Source organism: Channa argus, chromosome 12 (assembly GCF_033026475.1).
Source record: "Channa argus isolate prfri chromosome 12, Channa argus male v1.0, whole genome shotgun sequence".
NCBI classification, from domain to species: domain Eukaryota; kingdom Metazoa; phylum Chordata; class Actinopteri; order Anabantiformes; family Channidae; genus Channa; species Channa argus.
Window position 1 is genome coordinate 13290230 of NC_090208.1, and position 23897 is coordinate 13314126.

The window sequence follows — 23897 nt, forward strand, 5'->3', positions numbered from 1 at the left end:
AGAAGCACCTAACACTACAACTGAGAAATCTACAACAGCAGCAGCTCAGGTGATAACAACTGAATAATCCATAACTACAACAACTCAATGACCCATTACACGTAATGAATCAACAATGACAACTTTCACAACTGAGAAAATTACAAGTGCAAAAACAACAACTGAGAAAATGACAACCACTCAGGCAAACACAGCTTTAGCGGTTTTCAGCTTTAATGTTGCTTCTCATTTTGGCAACTTTATCACTCACCTGCTAGTTGTTTACATGTTTTTTGACCAAGATCTCAAATTAATATTTAATGGTTTTATTAAAAGACTATATTCGACATGGCCTGTTTTATTGTCAAACGCATCTAGTTGTAAATAGTTCGGACCAATATAGTTTTAAAACGGACAAAATAGATTTAAACATTTACCAATAAGCTGAAAAAAATGCTTCTTGCTTTCCTATGTTACAAATGTTTTAAGTTTTGATACATGCTTTGCAAGTGTTCAGCACAATCCTCCATATTTTTCAAACATTCAAATCTGTTCATACTGACCCTGTTATAATTTTTGCAACATTTAACTTTCTACTTCCAGAATTTCTCTATATATTTTTACAGTGTTTTGCATCTTGTTTTGCTGTTTTTCAATTTAGATTTCTGACCTGGTTTTCATGCAAAGTTATCAGTCCGCTTAAGAGTGAGAAAGGATTGCAGAGGTTAAAGACACTGATTAGTCACAACAATAATACCACCTAGTGGTTGTAATAGAAAATTACTTTTTTTATAGTTAATAAATGCTTTTGTATCATTATGGGTTAACAACCTGTCAGCACATAAATTGGTCAAATTTGCTGCAGTTTTCCGAAAGTGACCTTTAACCTTTACTTTTTAATAACTACTGTCCATGTTTTGCCAAAATTATAATTAGTACTGTTTAAAGTAGATAATCTGCTTAGTACTTTACTTGAGTAAAATATTTCAAGTTATACTGGTAGTGGAAAATGTTTTAGGCTAATACTTGCACTTTTATTTGAATACTGAAATTGTGTACTTCTACCACAGTATATCACATTTTACTCTGAATGGCGCTGCATTGCTGCAGACTACATAGAGTGACTATTAAGACCATGAGTGTTAAGATTGTGGCTGATCAGTGTAAAACAATAGCTTAACCTGCTCTGGTTACTTTACCTACCTTGATGGTAGTTAAAGTATGGGGTGGTACATTAAATTAGACTGTTAGCATTACAGTCATGTCAGAGCTTTAGCTGAGCTTTAAACCAGCTATTTTACATACACAGCAATGTGGAGAGAAAAATGACTACTGAATAAGGATATAGGCTAATGTTTTAAGCTGTCTCTCTATGGTAGTTCAACTAGTTAAAAAAATCTAAACTCCATCCAATTTTCTGATTCCAGCCTTTTTTTTTGCCCCTGTTCCAAAGGTTTTGAGATGTGTTGCTGCAATTAAAATCAAAATGAGCTAATATTTTCCATGAAAAGGTAAGATGTCGGTTTCAACATGTGATATGTTGTTTATGTTCTATTGTTAATAAAATATGGGTTGATGAGATTTGTAAATCATTGCATTCGGTTTTTATTTAGGTTTTACAGATCATCCCAATATTTTGGAATTGGGTTTGTAATAGACCCTGATGGTTGCATTTACTTGCTGTATATTTTTAATGTGTTAATTTCTTTTGAAATGGGGAAAAAAACTACAATTTTGAATCTACAAACTATGATTCAGCAGATGAAAGCTGTTCAGACTCAACACTTCACTTCATCATACTTAAAATTAATAACTTACTTATGATTAATTACTAATTATACTTCCTTGCTTTGCATGGGCAGTGAGAATGGTATTCTTCATTATTTTCTGACTAAGAGTAAATTTTTAACAAATGTTTATTACAATTTTACATAACTTGCAGGAAGTGAAGTGCGTGTCAAGCTCCACTATTCCTCGAAAGAGCAAATGCATTTGGCAAGACAAAGGGAACAAGTTAAGAGCAATAAGAAGTCAATGTGAGTGTTATCAGTATTGTAATGGGTGTAATAAGTGTGTTTTGCACTGCACAACTTTTTAAATTGGGGTAACAGGCTCTATACTGCTACTCTCACATCAAACTCAATGAGGAACTGAGACCTGTAGTTTGTTTTGAGTGAAGCAACAGCTGAAAAACTAATCTCACAGAGAAAATATGTGGTGAATGGGAGGAATGCTCACAGCTCTCTGACCAATGCACCCCAAGCCAGGATTCACTCTGAGCTGTGAACATCAACCTTAGGGTGGAGTCAAAGGACAATTTGATAAATTTCTTGTCTACAACAGAGCTGAAAATGGCAGGTGCTCCAAGTATTTTTTATTGCAAATTAAACCCATAAAACACAGTTTCACAACAATCAATTTGAATTAGTAGCACACAGCACACTGCACTGAATGGATTCATATCCCAGAGACACTGAGCACTGTTTGAGAAGTATTTTGAAATAATACTCTCAGGACAAGGGATGATTATATTTTGCACTGAGCAATTCTGTGACCCACTTTCAAGTCATTTCATTGCACATTTTACCATGTGATTATTCTGCTGACAGTATTGTACCAGTTTTTTGGAAATGAAATGAGTGGCTTATTGACATGAATGGGATGTGTTATCTTCAAGTGTCTTCTTAAATCATTTGGCACTCATGCTGTCTGCTGACAGTACTTTAGGACACAAAACACGCATGGCTCCTTCCTCAACTGCCACTATCTCAGCATGAAGCCAAAAGCAAAATGGACTTCATCAGATTTTCTTTTTGGCTGGATTTTTGGTTGATTGAGCATAGAGTCAGTCTGTCTTGCTTTTGATTTATGTCATTGAATCAACAATTTGTTTTCTGTGATCCATGTAACAAAAATAATCCATTGATGTTGTTAAACTCAGTGCAGACACTACTGTCTCTGTGTTAATTAACACGTAAATATGGACCCTTTGTTTGTGTGTACTTGTTTTTTTATGATATTTATTTTCAATACGGAAAAAACATTATTAAAGATAGGGATTAAAAGAAATTCCTCTCGTTTTTAGTGCACCATGTCATTTCTTTCAGCAATGACCTGTATGTGAAGGAGGAGCAAACCCACATACATTTTTGCTCTTTGTTTTTTAAATTTTTGCTCTTTGATTGACAGGTTATCGTCAGGAAGTACAATGACAAACATCACAGAAATACACGACAAAGCCAAAGACGTCAGTGAAGCAAAAATGTTGATAATAGTCTGATAATAAACATATAAAAATAGAACAGCCAGATATTATGAAGCAGTACAATATCAGCTGACTTTGAAATGCAAAAATAATACAAAACACAAACAATAGTTATAGACACTTGAGATTGACCTCTTCACAATTAGCTGAAAAACAGTGCAACCTTACATTTCTGTTCAGTTTGTCTGCTCCATTGCCAGTAAATAGATTAATAAAATCATGTGAGTCCTTTTTTTTAACAATATGCTAAAATTGTTAACTTTTTCCAATGAGTCTCAGGTTATGAAGGAACTAAGAGACGATTTTAAGATTTCAAATGAGATCATATTGATGTCATAGACTGGCACTCCCTAAGACAAATATGAGGAAATAAAACCAAAACGCTTTTCTTTTTATATTTCCAGACAAACTGTACAGTTGGGAATTTTAATCTTTATTGTATCATCTAAATGTACATTTAGTCACATTGCTTCAAATATTGTAGAAAAAATTCATTAAAAACAACGCTCAGTTCACCTCACGGGTACCAGCATTTTGTCCTTGTTTCACAAAAGAACAATAGCTAGGGAGTATACCATGCAACTGAGCCAAGAATCTGACAGATCCACAACTGACTGAGTGTATGATGTGGTTTGGTGTTGTTTCTCACTTCGGTTTCACAATATTTCTAAAAAAAGGTGGCAACTATGAGAGACGTCATTATCCTTTGTTTCTTCCAACATATAAGCACCTTAGAAGATGTTGACTGTCACAGAAGTAAAAGGGATTGTTGTATCACAGATGTCAAACGGACTGAATAAAAAAATACAGAAGAAACAAAAGAAGAAAACAAGCAGAAAAAACAAACGGGAGATTATTAACTTGTCATCTTTTAACATCTTATTTTGGGTAAGTAAATTTTATTATTCCTTTATGTAGTTTAGGTACAATTTCATTATTATACCAATTAATCTGAATATTAAAAATTTAAATTGACTATGTAAAATTGCAAAAATATTGTAGTGTTTGCGATGTATATAATATAATGACCTAACATTCAGCCCTTAATATTGCCACCATAAACATATTGTAAATTTAAAACGTAAATCACATGAGCATTCTATCATAAAATTTCATATAACATTACAGCACATTTTTCTAATGATGAAAACATAAAAAGGTCATCAGTGCTTGTAAAGATATATTTTTGTCTTTTTCCATAGTAGGGTCAGAAGTGAGGGTCAAGTTGCAGCATCCCTGCTTTTCTAATATTTTATTAAAGATATTTTAGCCTGGTTAATTGCTGAACAGTTTAGAGAGTTATTAAAGAATTATATTACTTAATTTACAACAAATGATTTTATAGAAAAAATGCACGGAAATACATAGAAATCTAATACAAACACCAAAAATAACAGAAATACACTGAACATATACAAAAACATGTTACATTAAACAAATCCATTTTCCACTTTTCTTCCCACACAATACTATTACTTACTAAGGCCTTTCTTAATAGAACAGCACTGACTTACTGAGGTGGCTCTAGAAAGAATTATGACAGAAAATCAAAACACAGCACCGACTTGCTGTCAAAAGCGGAAAAATCCTCACAACATGAAAACACACAAATTCTAACATCTTCACATTTGCTAAATGACTTTAACATTTACATTAGTCTTACTTGATATCCAAGCAGGACAAAATTCTAGGTCTTGCTACAAATTTATTTTAGGGTTTACTTGAATATACAATATAAGTAAACTCAAACAAAAATGTATTTTGCTTCTCAGAAGAAAGTAGGACAATAGCGAGAGATTCTAATAAATGTTTGATCTAGGAAAAATTGTTCATTGTAAAATTCACAAGCCTAGTAATATTAACATAAAAATACTAATAGTATTACTGACCTTAATCTGTATTGAAACAATGATGTAAATCGTATTTTGTTTTACAGAAAAAAAGGGGAGATAACATGGCAAAAACAACAATGTTCCTAATACTAATACGTAAGTATAAACGGAATTACTGCAAATTGTCCTGATAATCTGCAATTTCACAAGGAATGGAAAATAAAAATTAACAATAAATGGAAATTATTGATTGTTTCGTATATTTCAAAAAGGAAGCTTGTGTTTGTTAATTTAACTATTTTTTACTTACCATTAAGTTTGATACATGTAACTTAAATACAGGATAAAATTACAGAAAAAAATAATTTTATTCTGTGAAGTAAATCCTTCAAAAATAATATCAGTAATAAAAACATAAATAAACAGATTTTTTTGTATCAATAATTATTGTCAGAAGTGAACCATGACATAATAAAATTTAAAAAACTGTGAAAACCTTTTACAATGGATGTTCCCCATCTTTTTGTTATTCTAGTAGTTATTGTGGGAACTTCAGCACAAAATGAGACATCCACAACAACCACTACTGATACAACAACCACAACTGAGACACACACAACAACCACACCTGAGACACCCACAACATCCACTACTGAGACACCCACAACAACCACAACTGAGACACCCACAACAACCACTACTGAGACACCAACAACAACCACAACTGAGACACCCACAACAACCACAACTGAGACACCCACAACAACCACTATTGACACACCAACAACAACCACTATTGACACACCAACAACAACCACAACTGAGACACCAACAAGTACAACTGAGACAACCACAACAACCGCAATTGAGAAACCCACAACAACCACAACTGAGACACCAACAAGTACAACTGAGACACCAACAACAACCACAACTGAGACACCCACAACAACCACAACTGAGACACCCACAACAACTACAACTGAGACACCAACAAGTACAACTGAGACAACAACCACAACTGAGACACCCACAACAACCACTTCTGAGACATCAACAACGACAACTGACACACCAACAACAACCACAACTGAGACACCAACAACAGCCACTACTGAGACACCAACAACAACCACAACTGAGACATTAACAACTACAACTGAGACACCAAGTACAACTGAGACACCCACAACATCCACAACTGAGACACCCACAACAACCACTACTGAAACATCAACCACAACTGAGACATTAACAACTACAACTGAGACACCAAGTACAACTGAGACACCCAAAACAACCACAACTGAGACACCCACAACAACCACAACTGAGACACCAAGTACAACTGAGACACCCACAACAACCACAACTGAGACACCAACAACAACGACAACTGAGAAACCCACAACAACCACAACTGAGACACCCACAACAACCACTACTGAGACACCAACAACAACCACAACTGAGACACCAACAAGTACAACTGAGACAACCACAACAACCGCAACTGAGACATCAACAAGTACAACTGAGACACCCACAACAACCACAACTGAGACACCCACAACAACCACAACTGAGACACCCACAACAACCACAACTGAGACACCAACAACAACGACAACTGAGAAACCCACAACAACCACAACTGAGACACCCACAACAACCACTACTGAGACACCAACAACAACCACAACTGAGACACCAACAAGTACAACTGAGACAACCACAACAACCGCAACTGAGACATCAACAAGTACAACTGAGACACCCACAACAACCACAACTGAGACACCCACAACAACCACAACTGAGACACCCACAACAACTACAACTGAGACACCAACAACAACAACTGAGACACCAACAAGTACAACTGAGACAACAACCACAACTGAGACACCAACAAAAACCAATACTGAGACACCAACAACGAAAACTGACACACCAACAACAACCACAACTGAGACACCAACAACAACCACTACTGAGACACCAACAACAACCACAACTGAGACATTAACAACTACAACTGAGACACCAAGTACAACTGAGACACCCACAACAACCACAACTGAGACACCCACAACAACCACTACTGAAACATCAACCACAACTGAGGCCACGCCAACAACAACACCTGAGACACCCACAACAACCACAACTGAGACACCCACAACTGAGACACCCACAACAACCACAACTGAGACACCAACAACAACGACAACTGAGACACCCACAACAACCACAACTGAGACACCCACAACAACCACAACTGAGACACCCACAACAACCACTACTGAGACACAAACAACAACGACAACTGAGACACCCACAACAACCACTACTGAAACACCAACAACAACGACAACTGAGACACCCACAACAACCACTACTGAGACACCAACAAGTACAACTGAGACAACCACAACAACCGCAACTGAGATAACCACAACAACCACAACTGAGACACCAACAAGTACAACTGAGACCCCCACAACAACCATAACTGAGACACCCACAATGACCACAACTGAGACACCCACAACAACTACAACTGAGACACCAACAACTACAACTGAGACACCAACAAGTACAACTGAGACAACAACCACAACTGAGACACCCACAACAACCACTACTGAGACACCAACAATGACAACTGACACACCAACAACAACCTCAACTGAGACACCAACAACAACCACTACTGAGACACCAACAACAACCACAACCGAGACATTAACAACTACAACTGAGACACCAAGTACAACTGAGACACCCACAACAACCACGACTGAAACATCAACCACAACTGAGACAACGCCAACAACAACACCTGAGACACCCACAACAACTGCAACTGAGACACCAACAACTACAACTGAGACACCAACAAGTACAACTGAGACAACAACAACAACTGAGACACCCACAACAACCACTACTGAGACACCAACAACAACCACAACTGAGACACCAACAAGTACAACTGAGACACCCACAACAACCATAACTGAGACACCCACAACAACCACAACTGACACACCCACAACAACTACAACTGAGACACCAACAACTACAACTGAGACACCAACAAGTACAACTGAGACAACAACCACAACTGAGACACCCACAACAACCACTAATGAGACACCAACAACGACAACTGACACAACAACAACAACGACAACTGAGACACCAACAACAACCACTACTGAGACACCAACAACAACCGCAACCGAGACATTAACAACTAAAACTGAGACACCAAGTACAACTGAGACACCCACAACAACCACTACTGAAACATCAACCACAACTGAGACAACGCCAACAACAACACCTGAGACACCCACAACAACTACAACTGAGACACCAACAACTACAACTGAGACACCAACAACTACAACTGAGACAACAACCACAACTGAGACACCCACAACAACCACTACTGACACACCAACCACAACTGAGACATCAACAAGTACAACTGAGACACCCACAACAACCACAACTGAGACACCCACAACAACCACAACTGAGACACCCACAACAACTACAACTGAGACACCAACAACTACAACTGAGACAACAACAAGTACAACTGAGACAACAACCATAACTGAGACACCCACAACAACCAAAACTGAGACACCCACAACAACTACAACTGAGACACCAACAACTACAACTGAGACAACAACAAGTACAACTGAGACAACAACCACAACTGAGACACCCACAACAACCACTACTGAGACACCAACAACGACAACTGACACACCAACAACAACCACAACTGAGACACCAACAACAACCACTACTGAGACACCAACAACAACCACAACTGAGACATTAAAAACTACAACTGAGACACCAAGTACAACTGAGACACCCACAACAACCACAACTGAGACACCCACAACAACCACTACTGAAACATCAACCACAACTGAGGCAACGGCAACAACAAAACCTGAGACACCCACAACAACCACAACTGAGACACCCACAACAACCACTACTGAAACATCAACCACAACTGAGGCAACGCCAACAACAAAACCTGAGACACCCACAACAACCACAACTGAGACACCCAAAACAACAACAACTGAGACACCAACAACAACGACAACTGAGACACCCACAACAACCACAACTGAGACAACGACAACAACCACTACTGAGACACCAACAACAATGACAACTGAGACACCCACAACAACCACTACTGAGACACCAACAACAACGACAACTGAGACACCCACAACAACCACAACTGAGACACCCACAACAACCACTACTGAGACACCAACAAAAACCACAACTGAGACACCAACAAGTACAACTGAGACAACCACAACAACCGCAACTGAGATACCCACAACAACCACAACTGAGACACCAACAAGTACAACTGAGACACCCTCAACAACCATAACTGAGACACCCACAACAACTACAACTGAGACACCAACAACTACAACTGAGACATCAACAAGTACAACTGAGACAACAACCACAACTGAGACACCCACAACAACCACTACTGAGACACCAAAAACGACAACTGACACACCAACAACAACCACAACTGAGACACCAAAAACAACCACTACTGAGACACCAACAACAACCACAACCGAGACATTAACAACTACAACTGAGACACCAACAACAACGACAACTGAGACACCCACAACAACCACAACTGAGACACCCACAACAACCACAACTGAGACACCCACAACAGCCACTACTGAGAAACAAAAAACAACGACAACTGAGACACCCACAACAACCACTACTGAAACACCAACAACAACGACAACTGAGACACCCACAACAACCACTACTGAGACACCCACAACAACCACAACTGAGACACCAACAAGTACAACTGAGATATCCACAACAACCGCAACTGAGATAACCACAACAACCACAACTGAGACACCAACAAGTACAACTGAGACCCCCACAACAACCATAACTGAGACACCCACAACGACCACAACTGAGACACCCACAACAACTACAACTGAGACACCAACAATGACAACTGACACACCAACAAAAACCTCAACTGAGACACCAACAACAACCACTACTGAGACACCAACAACAACCACAACCGAGACATTAACAACTACAACTGAGACACCAAGTACAACTGAGACACCCACAACAACCACTACTGAAACATCAACCACAACTGAGACAACGCCAACAACAACACCTGAGACACCCACAACAACTGCAACTGAGACACCAACAACTACAACTGAGACACCAACAAGTACAACTGAGACAACAACCACAACTGTGACACCCACAACAACCACTACTGAGACACCAACAACAACCACAACTGAGACACCAACAAGTACAACTGAGACACCCACAACAACCATAACTGAGACACCCACAACAACCACAACTGACACACCCACAACAACTACAACTGAGACACCAACAACTACAACTGAGACACCAACAAGTACAACTGAGACAACAACCACAACTGAGACACCCACAACAACCACTAATGAGACACCAACAACGACAACTGACACAACAACAACAACGACAACTGAGACACCAACAACAACCACTACTGAGACACCAACAACAACCGCAACCGAGACATTAACATCTAAAACTGAGACACCAAGTACAACTGAGACACCCACAACAACCACTACTGAAACATCAACCACAACTGAGACAACGCCAACAACAACACCTGAGACACCCACAACAACTACAACTGAGACACCAACAAGTACAACTGAGACAACAACCACAACTGAGACACCCACTACAACCACTACTGACACACCAACCACAACTGAGACACCAACAAGTACAACTGAGACAACCACAACAACCGCAACTGAGATACCCACAACAACCACAACTGAGACATCAACAAGTACAACTGAGACACCCACAACAACCACAACTGAGACACCCACAACAACCACAACTGAGACACCCACAACAACTACAACTGAGACACCAACAACTACAACTGAGACAACAACAAGTACAACTGAGACAACAACCATAACTGAGACACCCACAACAACCACAACTGAGACACCCACAACAACTACAACTGAGACACCAACAACTACAACTGAGACAACAACAAGTACAACTGAGACAACAACCACAACTGAGACACCCACAACAACCACTACTGAGACACCAACAACGACAACTGACACACCAACAACAACCACAACTGAGACACCAACAACAACCACTACTGAGACACCAACAACAACCACAACTGAGACATTAAAAACTACAACTGAGACACCAAGTACAACTGAGACACCCACAACAACCACAACTGAGACACCCACAACAACCACTACTGAAACATCAACCACAACTGAGGCAACGGCAACAACAAAACCTGAGACACCCACAACAACCACAAGTGAGACACCCACAACAACCACTACTGAAACATCAACCACAACTGAGGCAACGCCAACAACAAAACCTGAGACACCCACAACAACCACAACTGAGACACCCACAACAACCACAACTGAGACACCAACAACAACGACAACTGAGACACCCACAACAACCACAACTGAGACAACGACAACAACCACTACTGAGACACCAACAACAATGACAACTGAGACACCCACAACAACCACTACTGAGACACCAACAACAACGACAACTGAGACACCCACAACAACCACAACTGATACACCCACAACAACCACTACTGAGACACCAACAAAAACCACAACTGAGACACCAACAAGTACAACTGAGACAACCACAACAACCGCAACTGAGATACCCACAACAACCTCAACTGAGACACCAACAAGTACAACTGAGACACCTTCAACAACCATAACTGAGACACCCACAACAACTACAACTGAGACACCAACAACTACAACTGAGACAACAACCACAACTGAGACACCCACAACAACCACTACTGAGACACCAACAACAACGACAACTGAGACACCAACAACAACCACTATTGAGACACCAACAACTACAACTGAGACACCAACAACAACGACAACTGAGACACCAACAACAACCACTATTGAGACACCAACAACAACCACAACTGAGACACAAACAAGTACAACTGAGACAACCACAACAACCGCAATTGAGATACCCACAACAAGCAAAACTGAGACACCAACAAGTACAACTGAGACACCAACAACAACCACAACTGAGAAAACCAAAACTGAGACACCCACAACAACTACAACTGAGACACCAACAAGTACAACTGAGACAACAACCAAAACTGAGACACCCACAACAACCACTTCTGAGACACCAGCAACGACAACTGACACACCAACAACAACCACAACTGAAACACCAACAACAGCCACTACTGAGACACCAACAACAACCACAACTGAGACATTAACAACTACAACTGAGACACCAAGTACAACTGAGACACCCACAACATCCACAACTGAGACACCCACAACAACCACTACTGAAACATCAACCACAACTGAGACATTAACAACTACAACTGAGACACCAAGTACAACTGAGACACCCACAACAACCACAACTGAGACACCCACAACAACCACAACTGAGACACCCACAACATCCACAACTGAGACACCCACAACAACCACAACTGAGACAACAACCACAACTGAGACACCCACAACGAGCACTACTGAGACACCAACAACAACGACAACTGAGACACCAACAAGTACAACTGAGACAACCACAACAACCGCAACTGAGACATCAACAAGTACAACTGAGACACCCACAACAACCACAACTGAGACACCAACAACAACAACAACTGAGACACCCACTACAACTACAACTGAGACACTAACAACTACAACTGAGACACCAACAAGTACAACTGAGACAACAACCACAAATGAGACACCAACAACAACCACTACTGAGACACCAACAACGAAAACTGACACACCAACAACAACCACAACTGAGACACCAACAACAACCACTACTGAGACACCAACAACATCCTCTACTGAAACACCAACAACAACCACAACTGAGACATTAACAACTACAACTGAGACACCAACAACAACAACAACTGAGACACCCACAACAACTACAACTGAGACACCAACAACAACCACTACTGAGACACCAACAACATCCTCTACTGAAACACCAACAACAACCACAACTGAGACATTAACAACTACAACTGAGACACCAAGTACAACTGAGACACCCACAACATCCACTACTGAAACATCAACCACAACTGAGACAACGCCAACAACAACACCTGAGACACCCACAATAACTACAACTGAGACACCAACAACTACAACTGAGACACCAACAAGTACAACTGAGACAGCAACCACAACTGAGACACCCACAACAACCACTACCGAGACACCAACAACAACGACAACTGAGAAACCTACAACAACCACAACTGAGACACCCACAACAACCACTACTGAGACACCAACAACAACCACAACTGAGACACCAACAAGTACAACTGAGACAACCACAACAACCGCAACTGAGACATCAACAAGTACAACTGAGACACCCACAACAACCACAACTGAGACACCCACAACAACCACAACTGAGACACCCACAACAACCACAACTGAGACACCAAAAACTACAACTGCGACAACAACAAGTACAACTGAGACAACAACCACAACTGAGACACCCACAACAACCACTACTGAGACACCAACAACGACAACTGACACACCAACAACAACCACAACTGAGACACCAACAACAACCACTACTGAGACACCAACAACAACCACAACTGAGACACCAAGTACAACTAAGACACCCACAACAACCACAACTGAGACACCCACAACAACCACTACTGAAACATCAACCACAACTGAGGCAACGCCAACAACAACACCTGAGACACCCACAACAACCACAACTGAGAAACCCACAACAACCACAACTGAGACACCCACAACAACCACAACTGAGACATCCACAACAACCACTATTGAGACACCAACAACAACGACAACTGAGACACCCACAACAACCACTACTGAGACACCAACAACAACGACAACTGAGACATCAACAAGTACAACTGAGACACCCACAACAACCACAACTGAGACACCAACAACAACAACAACTGAGACACCCACTACAACTACAACTGAGACACTAACAACTACAACTGAGACACCAACAAGTACAACTGAGACAACAACCACAAATGAGACACCAACAACAACCACTACTGAGACACCAACAACGAAAACTGACACACCAACAACAACCACAACTGAGACACCAACAACAACCACTACTGAGACACCAACAACATCCTCTACTGAAACACCAACAACAACCACAACTGAGACATTAACAACTACAACTGAGACACCAACAACAACAACAACTGAGACACCCACAACAACTACAACTGAGACACCAACAACAACCACTACTGAGACACCAACAACATCCTCTACTGAAACACCAACAACAACCACAACTGAGACATTAACAACTACAACTGAGACACCAAGTACAACTGAGACACCCACAACATCCACTACTGAAACATCAACCACAACTGAGACAACGCCAACAACAACACCTGAGACACCCACAATAACTACAACTGAGACACCAACAACTACAACTGAGACACCAACAAGTACAACTGAGACAGCAACCACAACTGAGACACCCACAACAACCACTACCGAGACACCAACAACAACGACAACTGAGAAACCTACAACAACCACAACTGAGACACCCACAACAACCACTACTGAGACACCAACAACAACCACAACTGAGACACCAACAAGTACAACTGAGACAACCACAACAACCGCAACTGAGACATCAACAAGTACAACTGAGACACCCACAACAACCACAACTGAGACACCCACAACAACCACAACTGAGACACCCACAACAACCACAACTGAGACACCAAAAACTACAACTGCGACAACAACAAGTACAACTGAGACAACAACCACAACTGAGACACCCACAACAACCACTACTGAGACACCAACAACGACAACTGACACACCAACAACAACCACAACTGAGACACCAACAACAACCACTACTGAGACACCAACAACAACCACAACTGAGACACCAAGTACAACTAAGACACCCACAACAACCACAACTGAGACACCCACAACAACCACTACTGAAACATCAACCACAACTGAGGCAACGCCAACAACAACACCTGAGACACCCACAACAACCACAACTGAGAAACCCACAACAACCACAACTGAGACACCCACAACAACCACAACTGAGACATCCACAACAACCACTATTGAGACACCAACAACAACGACAACTGAGACACCCACAACAACCACTACTGAGACACCAACAACAACGACAACTGAGACACCCACAACAACCACAACTGAGACACCCACAACAACCACAACTGAGACACCAACAAGTACAACTGAGACACCCACAAAAACCACAACTGAGACACCCACAACAACTACAACTGAGACACCAACAACTACAACTGAGACACCAACAAGTATAATTGAGACAACAACCACAACTGAGACACCCACAACAACCACTACTGAGACACCAACAACAACAACTGACACACCAACAACAACCACAACTGAGACACCAACAACAACCACTACTGAGACAAAAACAACAACAACCACAACTGAGACATTAACAACCACAACTGAGACATTAACAACTACAACTGAGACACCAAGTACAACTGAGACACCCACAACAACCACTACTGAAACATCAACCACAACTGAGACAACGCCAACAACCACTACTGAGAAACCAACAACAGCTACAACTGAGACACCAACAACTGCAACTGAGAAACCAACAAGCACAACTGAGACAACAACCACAACTGAGACATCCACAACAACCACAAATGAGACACCCACAACAACCACTACTGAGACACCAACAACAACCACTACTGAGACACCAACAACAACCACAACTGAGAGACCAACAAGTACAACTGAGACACCCACAACAACCATAACTGAGACACCCACAACAACCACAACTGACACACCCACAACAATTACAACTGAGACACCAACAACTACAACTGAGACACCAACAAGTACAACTGAGACAACAACCACAACTGAGAGACCCACAACAACCACTACTGAGACACCAACAACGACAACTGACACACCAACCACAACCACAACTGAGACACCAACAACAACCGCTACTGAGACACCAACAAGAACCACAACTGAGACATTAACAACTACAACTGAGACACCAAGTACAACTGAGACACCCACAACAACCACTACTGAAACATCAACCACAACTGAGACAACGCCAACAACACCTGAGACACCCACAACAACTACAACTGAGACACCAACAACTACAACTGAGACGACAACCACAGCTGAGACACCCACAACAACCACTACTGAGACACCAACAACAACTACAACTGAGACACCCACAACAACCACTACTGAAACATCAACCACAACTGAGGCAACGCCAACAACAACACCTGAGACACCCACAACAACCACAACTGAGACACCCACAACAACCACAACTGAGACACCAACAACAACGACAACTGAGACACCCACAACAACCACAACTGAGACACCCATAACAACCACAACTGAGACACCCACAACAACCACTACTGAGACACCAACAACAACGACAACTGAGACACCCACAACAACCACTACTGAGACACCATCAACAACGACAACTAAGACACCCACAACAACCACAACTGAGACACCCACAACAACCACAACTGAGACACCCACAACAACCACAACTGAGACACCCACAACAACCACTACTGAGACACCAACAACAACGACAACTGAGACACCCGCAACAACCACTACTGAGACACCATCAACAACGACAACTGAGACACCCACAACAACCACAACTGAGACGCCCACAACAACCACTACTGAGACACCAACAACAACCACAACTGAGACACCAACAAGTACAACCGAGACAACCACAACAACCGCAACTGTGATACCCAAAACAACCACAACTGAGACACCAACAAGTACAACTGAGACACACACAACCATAACTAAGACACCCACAACAACCACAACTGAGACACCCACAACAACTACAACTGAGACACCAACATCTACAACTGAGACACCAACAAGTACAACTGAGACAACAACCACAACTGAGACACCCACAACAACTACAACTGAGACACCAACACCTACAACTGAGACACCAACAAGTACAACTGAGACAACAACCACAACTGAGACACCAACAACAACCACAACTGAGACATTAACAACTACAACTGAGACACCAAGTACAACTGAGACACCCACAACAACCACTACTGAAACATCAACCACAACTGAGACAACGCCAACAACAACACCTGAGACACCCACAACAACCTCAACTGAGACACCCACAACAACCACAACTAAGACAACGCCAACAACAACACCTGAGACAGCCACAACAACCACAACTGAGACACCCACAACAACCACTACTGAGACATCATCAATAACCACTACTGAGACACCCACAATAACCACTACTGAGACACCCACAACAACCACAACAACTGAGACACCAACAACAACAACTGACACACCTACAACAACCACAACAACTGAAACACCTACAACAACCACAACAACAGAGACACCCACAACAACCACAACAACAGAGACACCCACAACAACCATAACAACTGACACACCTACAACAACCACAACAACGGAAACACCCACAACAACAACAACAACTGACACACCTACAACAACCACAACAACTGAGACACCAACAACAACCACAACAATAGAGACACCTACAACAACCACAACAACTGAAACAACCACAACAGAGACACCTACAACAACCACAACAACTAAGAATCCAACAACAACCACAACAACAGAGACACCCACAACAACCACAACAAAAGAGACACCCACAAGTACAACAGAGACACCTACAACAACAACAACAACAGAGACACCCACAACAACCACAACAACAACAGAGACAACCACAACAACAACAACAGAGACACCTACAACAACCACAACAACTGAGACACCCACAACAACTACAACAGAGACACCCACAACAACCACAACAACTGAGACACCTACAACAACAACAACAACTGAGACACCTACAACAACCACAACAACTGACACACCTACAACAACCACAACAACGGAAACACCCACAACAACCACAACAACAGAGACACCCACAACAACCACAACAACTGAGACACCAACAACTGACACACCTACAACAACCACAACAACTGAAACACCTACAACAACAACAACAACAGAGACACCCACAACAACCACAACAACAGAGACACCCACAACAACCATAACAACTGACACACCTACAACAACCACAACAACGGAAAAACCCACAACAACAACTGACACACCTACAACAACCACAACAACTGAGACACCTACAACAACCACAACAACTGACACACCTACAACAACCACAACAACTGAGCCACCTACAACAACCACAACAATTGAGACACCCACAACAACCACAACAACTGAGACACCTACAACAACCACAACAACTGAGACACCTACAACAACCACAACAACAGAGACACCCACAGCAACCACAACAACTGAAACACCAACAACAACAACAACAACTGACACACCTACAACAACCACAACAACAGAGACACCCACAACAACCACAACAACTGAGACACCTACAACAACAACAACAACTGAGACACCTACAACAACCACAACAAGTGACACACCTACAACAACCACAACAACGGAAACACCCACAACAACAACAACAACTGACACACCTACAACAACCACAACAACTGAGACACCTACAACAACCACAACAGAGACACCCACAACAACCACAACAACTGAGACACCTACAACAACCACAACAACTGAGACACCTACAACAACCACAAAAACAGAGACACCTACAACAACCATAACAACTGACACACCTACAACAACCACAACAACGGAAACACCCACAACAACCACAACAACAGAGACACCCACAACAACCACTACTGAAACATCAACCACAACTGAGGCAACGCCAACAACAACACCTGAGACACCCACAACAACCACAACTGAGACACCCACAACAACCACAACTGAGACAACGCCAACAACAACACCTGAGACAGCAACAACCACAACAACTGAGACACCCACAAAGACCACTACTGAGACATCATCAATAACCACTACTGAGACACCCACAATAACCACTACTGAGACACCCACAACCACCACAACAACTGAGACACCAACAACAACAACTGACACACCTACAACAACCACAACAACTGAAACACCTACAACAACCACAACAACAGAGACACCCACAACAACCATAACAACTGACACACCTACAACAACCACAACAACGGAAACACCCACAACAACAACAACAACTGACACACCTACAACAACCACAACAACTGAGACACCAACAACAACCACAACAATAGAGACACCTACAACAACCACAACAACTGAAACAACCACAACAGAGACACCTACAACAACCACAACAACTGAGAATCCAACAACAACCACAACAACAGAGACACCCACAACAACCACAACAAAAGAGACACCCACAAGTACAACAGAGACACCTACAACAACAACAACAGAGACACCCACAACAACCACAACAACAACAGAGACAACCACAACAACAACAACAGAGACACCTACAACAACCACAACAACTGAGACACCCACAACAACTACAACAGAGACACCCACAACAACCACAACAACTGAGACACCTACAACAACAACAACAACTGAGACACCTACAACAACCACAACAAGTGACACACCTACAACAACCACAACAACGGAAACACCCACAACAACCACAACAACAGAGACACCCACAACAACCACAACAACTGAGACACCAACAACTGACACACCTACAACAACCACAACAACTGAAACACCTACAACAACCATAACAACAGAGACACCCACAACAACCACAACAACAGAGACACCCACAACAACCATAACAACTGACACACCTACAACAACCACAACAACGGAAAAACCCACAACAACAACTGACACACCTACAACAACCACAACAACTGAGACACCTACAACAACCACAACAACTGACACACCTACAACAACCACAACAACTGAGACACCTACAACAACCACAACAACTGAGACACCCACAACAACCACAACAACTGAGACACCTACAACAACCACAACAACTGAGACACCTACAACAACCACAACAACAGAGACACCCACAGCAACCACAACAACTGAAACACCAACAACAACAACAACAACTGACACACCTACAACAACCACAACAACAGAGACACCCACAACAACCACAACAACTGAGACACCTACAACAACCACAACAACTGAGACACCTACAGCAACCACAACAACAGAGACACCCACAGCAACCACAACAACTGAAACACCAACAACAACAACAACAACTGACACACCTACAACAACCACAACAACAGAGACACCCACAACAACCACAACAACTGAGACACCTACAACAACAACAACAACAACTGAGACACCTACAACAACCACAACAAGTGACACACCTACAACAACCACAACAACGGAAACACCCACAACAACAAAAACAACTGACACACCTACAACAACCACAACAACTGAGACACCTACAACAACCACAACAGAGACACCCACAACAACCACAACAACAGAGACACCCACAACAACCACTACTGAAACATCAACCACAACTGAGGCAACGCCAACAACAACACCTGAGACACCCACAACAACCACAACTGAGACACCCACAACAACCACAACTGAGACAACGCCAACAACAACACCTGAGACAGCAACAACCACAACAACTGAGACACCCACAAAGACCACTACTGAGACATCATCAATAACCACTACTGAGACACCCACAATAACCACTACTGAGACACCCACAACAACCACAACAACTGAGACACCAACAACAACAACTGACACACCTACAACAACCACAACAACTGAAACACCTACAACAACCACAACAACAGAGACACCCACAACAACCATAACAACTGACACACCTACAACAACCACAACAACGGAAACACCCACAACAACAACAACAACTGACACACCTACAACAACCACAACAACTGAGACACCAACAACAACCACAACAATAGAGACACCTACAACAACCACAACAACTGAAACAACCACAACAGAGACACCTACAACAACCACAACAACTGAGAATCCAACAACAACCACAACAACAGAGACACCCACAACAACCACAACAAAAGAGACACCCACAAGTACAACAGAGACACCTACAACAACAACAACAGAGACACCCACAACAACCACAACAACAACAGAGACAACCACAACAACAACAACAGAGACACCTACAACAACCACAACAACTGAGACACCCACAACAACTACAACAGAGACACCCACAACAACCACAACAACTGAGACACCTACAACAACAACAACAACTGAGACACCTACAACAACCACAACAAGTGACACACCTACAACAACCACAACAACGGAAACACCCACAACAACCACAACAACAGAGACACCCACAACAACCACAACAACTGAGACACCAACAACTGACACACCTACAACAACCACAACAACTGAAACACCTACAACAACCATAACAACAGAGACACCCACAACAACCACAACAACAGAGACACCCACAACAACCATAACAACTGACACACCTACAACAACCACAACAACGGAAAAACCCACAACAACAACTGACACACCTACAACAACCACAACAACTGAGACACCTACAACAACCACAACAACTGACACACCTACAACAACCACAACAACTGAGACACCTACAACAACCACAACAACTGAGACACCCACAACAACCACAACAACTGAGACACCTACAACAACCACAACAACTGAGACACCTACAACAACCACAACAACAGAGACACCCACAGCAACCACAACAACTGAAACACCAACAACAACAACAACAACTGACACACCTACAACAACCACAACAACAGAGACACCCACAACAACCACAACAACTGAGACACCTACAACAACCACAACAACTGAGACACCTACAGCAACCACAACAACAGAGACACCCACAGCAACCACAACAACTGAAACACCAACAACAACAACAACAACTGACACACCTACAACAACCACAACAACAGAGACACCCACAACAACCACAACAACTGAGACACCTACAACAACAACAACAACAACTGAGACACCTACAACAACCACAACAAGTGACACACCTACAACAACCACAACAACGGAAACACCCACAACAACAACAACAACTGACACACCTACAACAACCACAACAACTGAGACACCTACAACAACCACAACAGAGACACCCACAACAACCACAACAACTGAGACACCTACAACAACCACAAAAACTGAGACACCTACAACAACCACAACAACTGAGACACCTACAACAACCACAAAAACAGAGACACCTACAACAACCACAACAACTGAGACACCTACAACAACCACAACAGAGACACCCACAACAACCACAACAACTGAGACACCCACAACAACAACAACAGAGACACCCACAACAATCACAACTGAAAAAACAATCACAACTGAGACACCCATAACTGAGAAAAACACATCTGCAACTGCTCAAACATCCACAACAGCAACTGGGGCACCTACAAAAACAACTACAGCACCCACATCTGCAAGTACTCAGAGATCCACAACAGCAACTGGGGCACCTACAAAAACAAGTCCAGCACTCACATCTGCAACTGCTCAGACGTCCACAATAACAACTTGGGCACCTACAACAAAAACTACAGCTCCCACATCTGCAACTACTCAAAGATCCACAACAGAAACTGGGGCACCTACAACAACAACTACAGCACCCACATCTGCAACTACTCAGAGATCCACAACAACAATTGGGGCACTTACAACAACAACTACAACACCCACATCTGCAACCTCTCAGAGATCCACAACAACAACTGGGGCACCTACAAAAACAACTACAGCACCCACATCTGCAAGTACTCAGAGATCCACAACAGCAACTGGGGCACCTACAAAAACAAGTCCAGCACTCACATTTGCAACTGCTCAGACGTCCACAATAACAACTGGGGCACCTACAACAAAAACTACAGCTCCCACATCTGCAACTACTCAGAGATCCACAACAACAATTGGGGCACTTACAACAACAACTACAGCACTCACATCTGCAACTACTCAGAGATCCACAACAACAACTGGGGCACCTACAACATCTGCAACAACACCCACTCTGACAACAACTGCTGCAACAACATCCACAGTTGCAAATACCACTTTACCTATTTATACTATCACAGCTAGCCTGGCAAATAAACCATTTTCAATTGAACTCACCAACCGCAGCAGCAGTCAATTCAAAGATCTTGAAGAACGAATTGTAGGGCCGGTGAGTGAAATTTAACATTAACAATATTTTTCAGGGACTGTGACAGTTACAAGAAAGAAAAAATTATTAGCTTATATATATATATATATATATATACTGATATATATATATAAACTGACCAAAATTTGCATTTTGTT

At 42.1% G+C, this 23897-nt stretch overlaps 1 protein-coding gene across 2 annotated transcripts in view; it reads left to right on the forward strand.

The window, feature by feature from the left end:
* Nucleotides 1-5186: 5186 nt before the first annotated feature.
* LOC137137251 (serine-rich adhesin for platelets-like) overlaps nt 5187-23897 on the forward strand; it is a 72683-nt gene continuing 53972 nt past the window's right edge. For both annotated transcript variants that reach the window (XM_067523274.1, XM_067523275.1), the window contains exons 1-2: nt 5187-5232; nt 5612-23760. In XM_067523274.1, coding sequence (XP_067379375.1) covers nt 5199-5232; nt 5612-23760 — 18183 coding nt within the window. In that variant the 5' untranslated portion in view covers nt 5187-5198. The remainder of the gene's footprint in view (nt 5233-5611; nt 23761-23897) is intronic.